General features: G+C 36.0%; 1 protein-coding gene across 1 annotated transcript; it reads left to right on the plus strand.

Moving 5' to 3' along the window:
• Window positions 1–3,657: 3,657 nt before the first annotated feature.
• LOC110797439 (glutamate receptor 2.5-like) lies at window positions 3,658–8,049 on the plus strand. The gene is made up of 4 exons (XM_022002556.2): window positions 3,658–4,082; window positions 5,114–5,423; window positions 6,037–6,449; window positions 7,412–8,049. Exons 1-4 carry the CDS (start codon window positions 3,744–3,746, stop codon window positions 7,721–7,723), a joined length of 1,374 nt encoding a protein of 457 aa, XP_021858248.2. The 5' UTR covers window positions 3,658–3,743; the 3' UTR covers window positions 7,724–8,049.
• The last annotated feature ends 2,327 nt before the right edge of the window (window positions 8,050–10,376 follow it).

Genomic DNA, 10,376 nt, shown 5'->3' on the forward strand with positions numbered 1-10,376 from the left:
TAGGATTAGCTTCCTCAATTGCATCCTAAACAGATTTAATTTCATTGAAAAACTCTGAAATATTCTTATCTCCTTGAGTGATCTCAGCTAGCTTTTGTTCAAGAGAATAAATCTGTGCCAAAGATGCAAAACCAAACCTGTCTTCTAAATCAGTCCACACATCTCTAGCTGATTTCAGAAACATCACACTCTTAGCAATCCTATCATCCAGATTACCTAGAATTAAAGAACACACCAAATCATTGCACCTTTCCCAAGCCTTACTCTCCATTGAACCAGGATCAGGTTTGATGTAGCTTCCATCAATGAAACCAATCTTATTCTTTGCTGACAATGCCAGCAGCATTGACCTCTTCCAGCTAGCAAATCCTTCACCATTAAACTTGAATGTAACCAACTGAGTTGAATTTGCGTCTGATGGATGAATATAGTAGATACTTGCAGGATCTTGATTAGGAGGTAATACAGAATTTCGTCTTGAGGTTTCTGCACTTGAATCAAAATCTTCAGCAGCCATTTTTAGAAGTAACAACTCTTGGATTAAGAATCAGAAGATCAGGAATATAGAAAGAAATTTGGAGTTTAAACTTCGAAGTTGCTACTAACACCAGAAAATCAGTGTAACAAATTGTAGAATCAGGAAGAACAGAAAGCAATTTTTGAAGAAATCAGAAAGAATTTTGCGGAATTTCAGAAAAAATGAGCCAAGAATCTTTGATTCTTCTCTGATACCATGACAAAATCTGGAAAGAGAAACAACAGGAAGAGAGAATTTTATGCTTTTCTTAATTGATGAAAAAACTGAATAATGATTATTACAATGGTGCTTGCCTTTTATAGCTTAAACTAATTCTAGAAGCTACTAAAACTGTTACAACTAACTCCTAGAAATAAGGGAGCTACAATAACAGAATATGCCAGCATGGCAGCTCATGTGCATTACTTGTTTTGCACGAAATGATCTTATGCTCAAAGCTGAGTTAATGCAATGCTCATAAGCTTAACAATGACAAACACCTCGGAAATGAATTTGAGTTTGCCAATAACTGAAGATGCATAGCCGTGGAATGTCTCGTGCTCCACTTTCCAACTAGGCGTCGAAGCGCAATCACGCTCTCAAGTTGTGCAGTGTAAATACTGGACAAATCAAAAATTCCATCAAACTACTCCACAAAAGAAGAAATGACAAGGAAATAAGGTGCTGAATATAAACAAAATAAAAGCTAAATACATCACTTAAATGGAAAATTGTAAAAAACTTGCGGGCTTTGGGCAACGCAAAACAACATTTTTAGTTATAAATTTGGCCCGACCCGAAAATGGCCCGAAAAGCCCGCTAATTTTGGCCCGAAATAGCGGGTTTTGGGCACACAAAATTGGCCTGAACCAGCACGGCCCGACACAATGGGTAGTTTTTATTCTCTCGGCCCGGCCCAAACCGGCCCGACCCGACTTTTGATCAGGTCTAATCATTGATTCATCTTCATGTGATTCTTGAATACTTCTATCAAGGCTGCTTTTTTGAGTCTCTTTCTCTTCTCTTCATTTGTGAGATTCTTCTTTGTCCATTGTAGTTGCTTAGCTACCTGTTTCTGATATCACTAGGTAGAGTTTGTAAGTATAGTTATGAGCTTTTCATCATCAAAATCCTAGAGTCAACAGTTAAATTGCCAATTACCACTGTTGAAGGCAGGGGCGGGGGAAGGAATTTTTAGATGGTGTGTCACCTTCGTCTTGTCGTACTCCACAAACTACACCCTTCAATAAACTATTTCAAAAACCCGTAATTTGTCTCATATGCTAAAATACATTGAATACCTTATTTAAATTATAAACAGTGATTACATTAAATACGTAGTGTATATTTACTAAAAACTGAGTTAAAGTACCCTCAAAATTATTTACTTTTTAGTTTTTTTTCCCAAAAATACATTTATTGGGTTTTGATTTTTAAACCAACATAAACATAGATAACAAAGGACTAAGAGGTGGGGGAAATGTTTAAAAGTAAAAAAGACGAAAAGAATTTGCCAATAAATAAATAAATAAATACATACTGCAAAAATAAAGAGCACGGGAGCCCATGGGGTTGTTAACCCGCAAAGAAATATGCAGAAAATAGAGGACTAAATAAATTTGGGGGAATTGAATCAACAACTAATTAAATAGGGAAGAAGGTAAAAATAAAATGAAGGTGTTGCAGTCTTGAGGGATCGAACACAAGACATAGGTAAGAAAATTAAGGGCACTGACCAGTAAACCAAACACACATAGTATGATAGATTATGCACGACTTTGTATATAACCTTTTTTTTGTTTGAACTTTGTTCATTTTTTTTGGAAATGGTGTGACCCGTGACATATTATGCCCAAGGGTGGCTCCGCCACTGGTCGAAGGAGACGATGATGCAATGGTAAGTAATTCTTTTTGAGAGTGTGTATATGTATTGTAGAAATTTGGAGAAAGGTTTTGAAAGGAGTGATCATGTTTGGCAATGTGCCGAAAGATTTGACAACTTTTCCGGGTTGAAAATGCGAAGACAAGAGAAAAGGTGACAAAAATAGGGCTCAAACTCTGTCATTTTCATTAATTCTCAACGTGTATATATTATATAGGAAGGTTAATTAGGTAACTCCGTATATTTATAATATTAGAATATTAACATAATATACTCCGTATATTCCGTATATACTATCGTAACATCCCTCACAAGGTGGAGCATGAAAGTCTCGAATGCCTATCTTGTTTAGAAAAAACTCAAATGGTGCCTAACCCAATACTTTCGTGAAAATATCCGCTAAGTGGACCTTCGTCGATACATACGAAGGAAAGATGATTATCTCCTTGATTGCATCACGAATAAAATGACAATCCGACTTAATATGCTTTGTCCGCTCATGAAACACCGGATTCTGTGCAATATGCAACACAGATTGACTATCACATAACATGTTCATACCTTGCTTGTGCGTTATCCCCAAATCTCGTAGTAGTTGCTTCAACCACTTTAATTCATACGTCAATGCGGCCATCGAACGATATTCCACCTCTGCAGACAAACGAGAGACAATATGTTGTTTCTTGGTCTTCCAAGATAGGGGAGACAAATTACTAAAAAAAAACCTCGTATAGCGACGGATTTATAACCGTTTCTAATTTAAAGACGGAATATTTAGAGACTGATATTGTAAATCCATCGTTACTTTTATCGAGGGATTTATAAATACGTCTCTAAATCAGGGGCGGATTTCAAAATCCCTCTCACCATTACGTACCCCACAATGAAGCTTCTTACTTCATGAGGCATGTAACCCAAAAGTCAAAGTCCACTCGATCCAAAAGTCAAAAAGTCTACTTAATTTTTTTCTTCTTTCTCTTCTGCACAAATGGTGGCACTAATTATATGGGATTTATTCGGGGAGATACATAACTACATATCCCAACAACTAGCATATCATCCACATTTGTTAATTATTTGTACCATGGAACAATGCAAGCAGCACCTTTATTATTATTATTATTATTATTATTATTATTATTATTATTATTATTATTATTATTATTATTATTATTATTATTTTTTCCTGGTTGGACAAATTAAATAACATTTTAGTGTATTATAGACTTAAAATTGTATTTAAAAACCAAAAGTCAGAAGAACTATGGATCAGATTTTGCTTGAGTTGAATTATCTTAAGAACATAACAAAATAATTAAACTCCAAACACAAAGAAAGTAAACAATGATGAAGAAACAATGTTGTATTTTCTACGTGATGATGATGAATGTGTTCGTCTTCATACCCATCCTGGTATTGGGGCAAGGCAATACAACAGAAACAACGCCAAGAGAACTAAGAATCGCGATCCCGGTGCGCGAGTTCAAGGATTGGGTAAGTGTCGAACATGATCCCAATACAGGAGAGCAGATCATCAGTGGGTTCGCTATCGAAGTCTTTAAAGCTGTTGTAAATAAAGGTCTTCTTTCCCCAATTCCTTACAAATTCATCCCCTTTGTTAAGTCTGATGGTGTCACCATGAATGGCACTTTCGATGATATGCTTCGAGCCGTCTTCAATCAGGTACATAATTAAAGTCATAATTTTATCTGTATCTATACACTACAAGAAATTGTACCATTAACGACGGGAAATCCCGTCACTAAAAGCTAATAATCGTTGATTAATGATAGAATTTTCTGTCGCGAACCCGTCGGGTCCGTCATTAATGAAAAATCCCGTCGTTAAGCCGTCATAAAAGACATTTGCGACGGTTGCTCCCGTGTTTGTTTGGTTGTTATCCCCGTCACAAAAGTCTTTTACAACGAAATTTTTGACCCGTCGTTATTAGGTTGTCATTAAAAATACAAATTATTGTAGTGCTAATATACAAAAGGATAAATTACCTAATGATAGGAGTAAAATATCTTTTAATTAACGACTAGATGTGTGCATTCATGGTACAACTAGTTGTTCACTTATTGATCAACAACGGAAACATTGAAGATTGCCTAACAAGTCCATACCTAAAATAATAAATAAACCTGAGACGTGTCTTTCAGTGAGAAATAGTTCAAAATAAAAGTAACATATCACATGTTGTTCTTTATAATGTCATAGTCTTTTTTACATATGAACTCAGTGTTCTCTTTGTGCACAATATGTCCATAGTCCAAGCACTTTGAAAACTTTTGATTTCGTATTTCTCTATAGTGTTTCATAGCAATACCTTTCTAATTTTCCGAAAATGATAAAGGTCGCAACATGCGACCTTTAAGCCGTGTCATAATGATAATATGACATTCTTATGTGTCATGATTTAAATTGGAAACTAAAATATTTAATTTATATAACCTATTTTAAAAAAAAGGTAGGAAAATTTTAATATTCTAATGTGTTTCTTTCTTTATATCGAGTATCTTATTTACATATTTTGATAGTAAAAATATTCTGATGACACATAGCATACGTGACGCCTATATATACCAATTATACTCCAACACGTAAAATTGCGACAACTAAATATTGTCGCTACTTGCAACCTTTTAATTTTTTTATATGAGAGTTTTATAGAAATATTGCACTAACATACATACATAACATATTACAAGCAGGAATTCGACGGTGCGGTGGGGGAGATATCGATTCTATATTATAGAACGGAGTGGGTTGATTTTACATTACCATACATGGATACTCAAATATCAATGTTGATTCGCCAAAATCAACAGCCATTTTCAAAGGGGGGAGGAATTTCATTAGCATCAGCCACTAAGTATGTTGTTGCTGCAACACTTTCCTTCAGCTTCATTGTAGCAATGGTTTTCTGGATTTTGGAATACAGAACTGACAAGCATGCTTCACAATTCACAAACACAAGCTCATTAGCACAACCCCCTCGATCTCTTGATGACGATTGGCGAAGTAAGTAGCTCGTTTTTGCTCTTAATTTGACAAATAAACACCACAAGAATTTGTATCTTTAATGACAACCTAACAACGACGGGTCAAAAATTCCGTCGTAAAAGCCTTTTGCGACGGACTAACAACCAAACAAAGACGGGAATAACCGTTGCAAATGTCTTTTACGACGGGTTAACGACGGGTTTTTCCATTTATGACGGCCCCATTTTATGACGGGTTTGCGACAGGAAATCTCGTCGTTAATCAACGATTATTTGGCCTTTAGCGACGAGATTTCTCGACATTAATGGTATAATTTCACTACAAGAATTTGTATCTTTAACGACAACCTAATTACGACGGGTCAAAAATCCCGTCGCAAAAGCCTTTTGCGACGGGGCTAACAACCAAACAACGACGGGAATAACCGTCGCAAATGTCTTTTACGACGGGTTTACGACGGGATTTCTATTAACGACGGCCCCCTTTTATGACGGGTTCGCGACAGAAAATCCCTTCGTTAATCAACGATTATTGGCCTTTTGCGACGAGATTTCACGTCGTTAATAGTACAATTTCTTGTAGTGTTTCTTGTAGTGAAAATATGGCTTTGGTTAATTATTTTTTGTTGTAGGAGACATGTTGGGGTCAATAACACATACAAGGCTTGTGATGATACTATTCTTCATGGTATTGTTAATCCTAATGGCTTGTTATTCTGCGAGCCAGACATCATCCCTTACCTCACGAAGTCGGAGTGGCGGCTTCAACAACTTGAACCAATTGATAAGGAAGGGATCAAATGTGGGTTATCGAGAAGGTTCATTTATCAAAAACCTTCTTATCGAAAAAGGTTTTTCAGAATCGAAGTTAATAATCCTTGATTCCGAGGAACAAATGGTGGAAATGTTAACCAAAGGAACTGAAAATGGTGGTGTTGATTCTATTGTTGCTGATTCCCCTAATCTAAGGCTTCTCCTTGCTAAGCATTGCGACTCTTTTACCATCGTCCCTTCCGTCAATCTCCCCGCTGCTGGATTTGGCTTTGTACGTATACATTACTACTCCCTCTGTTTCCTTTTGTTGGCTACGCTTCCTTTTTAGGCGTTCCTTTTTGTTGGTTACGTTTCTAGTTTTGGACACTTTTTTTTCCCAAAACACCCTTATATCCTTTCTTATTTACCAAAATTACCAAAGATTCCTTCCAAATTCCCACCTAATTTTCCTAACCATCAATATTGAATTCATTTACTTTCCCCATACCCTCTCATCCACCCTTTTCCTATTTCTTTAATACTTTCTCTCTCCTTACTTTGTTCTTTAAATATACAATCTCTTTCACCCAATCATTACTCAGATTCCAATACAAACCAAGATTCTAGTTTTCTTAAAACGAAAATGATAAAGGTCGCAACATGCGACCTTTAAGCCGTGTCACAATAATGACATGGCATGCTTATGTGTCATGATTTAAATTGGAATCTAAAATATTTAACTTATATATATCCTATTATACATGTTTAAAATAAGGGTAGAAAAATCTTAATGTTCTAATTTGTTTTTTTCTTTATATCGATTACCTTATTTACATATTTTCATAGTAAAATTTTTGCATTGATAGTAAAAATATTATGATGACTAATATCCTACGTGGCGCCTATATGTACCAATTAAACGCCGACACGTAAGATTGTGACAACTAAATGTTGTCGCAACTTGCTACCTGTATCATCACCCTTCTTAAAAACCACCCCATTTCCCAAAAGTAACCAACAAAAGGGAACGGAGGGAGTACCTTGTTAGCTTCAAATTTTCTCAATATGTTTTCATGAATATTAAGAGAAAACGGATGTGATTAGCAGATAAATATAAGGTAGTTAATTACAACATTTTTTCCATAAGATAAATTTTCACAAAATTATAAATCCAATTTTATAAGGTATTTTTAGACAAATTTATCTATGTTTAACTTGCTTGTGCTAACATAAATTGGTTAATATGTCGTGCAGGCTCTACGCAAAGGTTCCGCTTTAGTAAATGAGTTTTCAAAGGGAGTATTAAGAGTGATTGACAATGGTGACTTGGGAAGGATCCAAGAGAGGACAATTGGAAGTTTTGAAGCGTGTGAAAATGACCCGTACAATTCGGGTTCAAACCAGCTTTTGGATAGTGATAGTTTATGGATCTTGATTGCCGGTGGTATTAGTGTGTTCATCCTCATGGTTATCATCTTTGTACTCTATTGCGGATTCAGACACAAGGGTACTAATAAGAAGAACAAATCCGTTGCCTATCCGTGTTACTTACTCCCATGTTGTTAGCTTGCTAGTCTTGAACAAATTATAAGTTCAAGTGGTAACTTATGTATATATATAATTATAAGTTTAAGCCGTGTTAAATTTTTATGAATGTCATCCGCATTTAGACTTCTTTAAGTACTTCAACTAGGATAATGATTGATTTGTAAGGGTTTGATTTCGAGTTATTGCTCACTTGGCCGGTGGAGTGACTATGTACGTTGTGCCGTGTCAAATTCTATTTACGGACTATGGATAAAAAGTACATATGTGGATGAGTGTATATATAGACTAATTCTTGGTCATCCTATTTGCTAGAAAAAATAAATAATATCTTTGTCATCCTTAAATCTTATATTGAAAATTGATTGTTTAAAGTTGGTGAAAGCGACTTAGAATATGTTCTCTTCACATGGTCGAATATGATTTTTCGATTTTCTGATTTGGTCTGGTCTGATCTGATTTTTATTTTGTCTGAATTTTTTCTGTGAATGCTTTTCACTTTTACTATTCTGTGATGGTAACATATTTTCTTATTTGGTATGGTAATAATTTTTCTTTTTCTATTCTAGTATGATTTATGAAAAAATGAGTAATAAGTAATAAAAATAAGGTGAAAAAGACAAAGCCTTAATTAGGCCGATGTACAATGAATTGTTTTAAATATACTTGTGAGAGTATCTCTATCCACAGTTAGACTGGTAGTCCAATGAATATAGGTTTAAGGTCAATTTAATAGGCTGGGCTTTGTTGGTCAGAGCTCTTACTAACATGATTTTTATTGGACATGATCAATATAAGGTGAAACTTATAACATAGTAATTTTGGACACTAAAATAGTAATGATGTTAAATAATTATGTGTATAACCTCGTATTCACTTAGCTTGTATTCGCATACGGATTTTTTTTTTAATATTTTCGTTGCTCGTTTATTGACCCGCCCTTTATCCTGTTATCAACCGCCAATCCGCTTTGACCCGCCCATTATTAACCCTTTAAAAATAACTCTAGACCCGCACTGACTATAACCCGATCCGCTCAATAACTTGGTCTATCCACTGCCCAGTGGACATGAATTATCCGTAATTTGGCAGTCCATCGATGATCGATCACCATGTCGATCGCTTCATATATCGTTCGTTTCTCATCCTTTAAATTCGTGCTCCGTCCATCTAATAACATTGTGGATGAATATGATAGTTGACTATCCGTTTAATTAATAATATATGTCATCCCAGTACAATCAATCTATAATACAGCAATAATTTAGTAACAAGGTAGACAAAAAGATCACACACGTATCTGAACAATTTTGGACACATCAATTTAATTTGCATGGTGAGCTTAACAGGCCCGTGATGCATGTTTTCCGTGACCATCCGCTGTTCATTTTGTCCTTCGTATTATTGAAGGCCGATTCTCTTTTATATACTACGATATCAAAACATGCATAAACCGAACCATAAAGTACGGTTCAGTATTCACAGCGTCCCTGACTTTCTCTCCAAATTTCTCTCTGGTGCATGATACCTTATCGTGCACCCCTGCCATGGCAAGAAAATCTGGATCGAAAAATCAGGGGAACAAGCATGGAAATGGTAAGTCGAAACCTCGAGGTCCATCATCTGATTCTCAAGCTCTGAAAACTCGCTCATTGGAGGAAGTTCTTGGGGTGGAAGCAATTGATTTTGGCATTGAGAATGAAGTGCTGACGCCTAAATCGAGTTTGCACCAACTTCAAATTCGCTCTGAATTGCGACATTCCTTCAATGATTACTTGCAAGCAATACACAATTCCAATGGTATTGCGAGTCGCACTCAATCCAGAAGCAATTTGGACGTAGGTACAATCCCTATCCTACTTGATGAAACTGTTGATGATAATACTGATGATGAATCGAATAATATTGTGATTGATAATGAGGTTGGGAATAAAGTTGAACCTCTGGATGTGAATGGTGATGATTCTACTGAGACTGAACTCAATAATCCTGTAGAAATTGAGTTGGAAGATATTCAGGAAGAGGTTGAGTTTTGGATGTCAGCTGTAGTTTGTTATGTTGTGGGTGCTAATCCTCCAATCAATGTTATGGAGGGATTCATTAGGCGCATCTGGAAACAGTTGAATGTTGATAAAGTGATTATGGTGAAGAGGGGAGTATTCATTGTTAGATTTCTAACCATGGACTCGAGGGATAAGGTTTTAAATGGCCATTACTTTTTTGATAGCAAACCCTTAATAATGAAGCCATGGGATTCTGATATGGACATGGATAGAGAGGAGGTGAAATCAGTGCCTATTTGGGTGCAATTGAAGCTTGGTTTCAAATACTGGGGGGAGAGAGCTCTGTTCAAGATCATTAGCCAAATAGGGAAACCTATTAAGAGAGATCAAGCTACAATAAATAGGGACAAGTTGCAATTTGCTCGAGTGATGGTGGATGTTCCATTATCTAAGGAGCTCCCTGATTGTATTTCCTTTAGAGATGAGAATGGTTTGATGGTGAAAGTAGGATTGTATTATGAATGGAGGCCTACTTTGTGTTCTAAATGCAAGATGATAGGACATTTGCAGGAGGAGTGTAGACAGGGCAAAGCTAAAAGAGTATGGGTGCAGAAGGCTAAGCAAGTGCAGCCAGATACAGCACTGCATACTGCTACAAGTCCAGTGGTTGA

The sequence above is a fragment of the Spinacia oleracea genome, chromosome 3 (assembly GCF_020520425.1).
Source record: "Spinacia oleracea cultivar Varoflay chromosome 3, BTI_SOV_V1, whole genome shotgun sequence".
NCBI lineage: Eukaryota > Viridiplantae > Streptophyta > Magnoliopsida > Caryophyllales > Amaranthaceae > Spinacia > Spinacia oleracea.

Coding starts and splice junctions, on each gene's coding strand:
- LOC110797439 (XM_022002556.2), top strand. CDS start 3,744: ATGATGAAGAAACAATGTTGTATTTTCTACGTGATGATGATGAATGTG. Junction 4,083..5,113: donor TTCGAGCCGTCTTCAATCAG/GTACATAATTAA, acceptor TATTACAAGCAG/GAATTCGACGGTGCGGTGGG. Junction 6,450..7,411: donor CCGCTGCTGGATTTGGCTTT/GTACGTATACAT, acceptor TATGTCGTGCAG/GCTCTACGCAAAGGTTCCGC.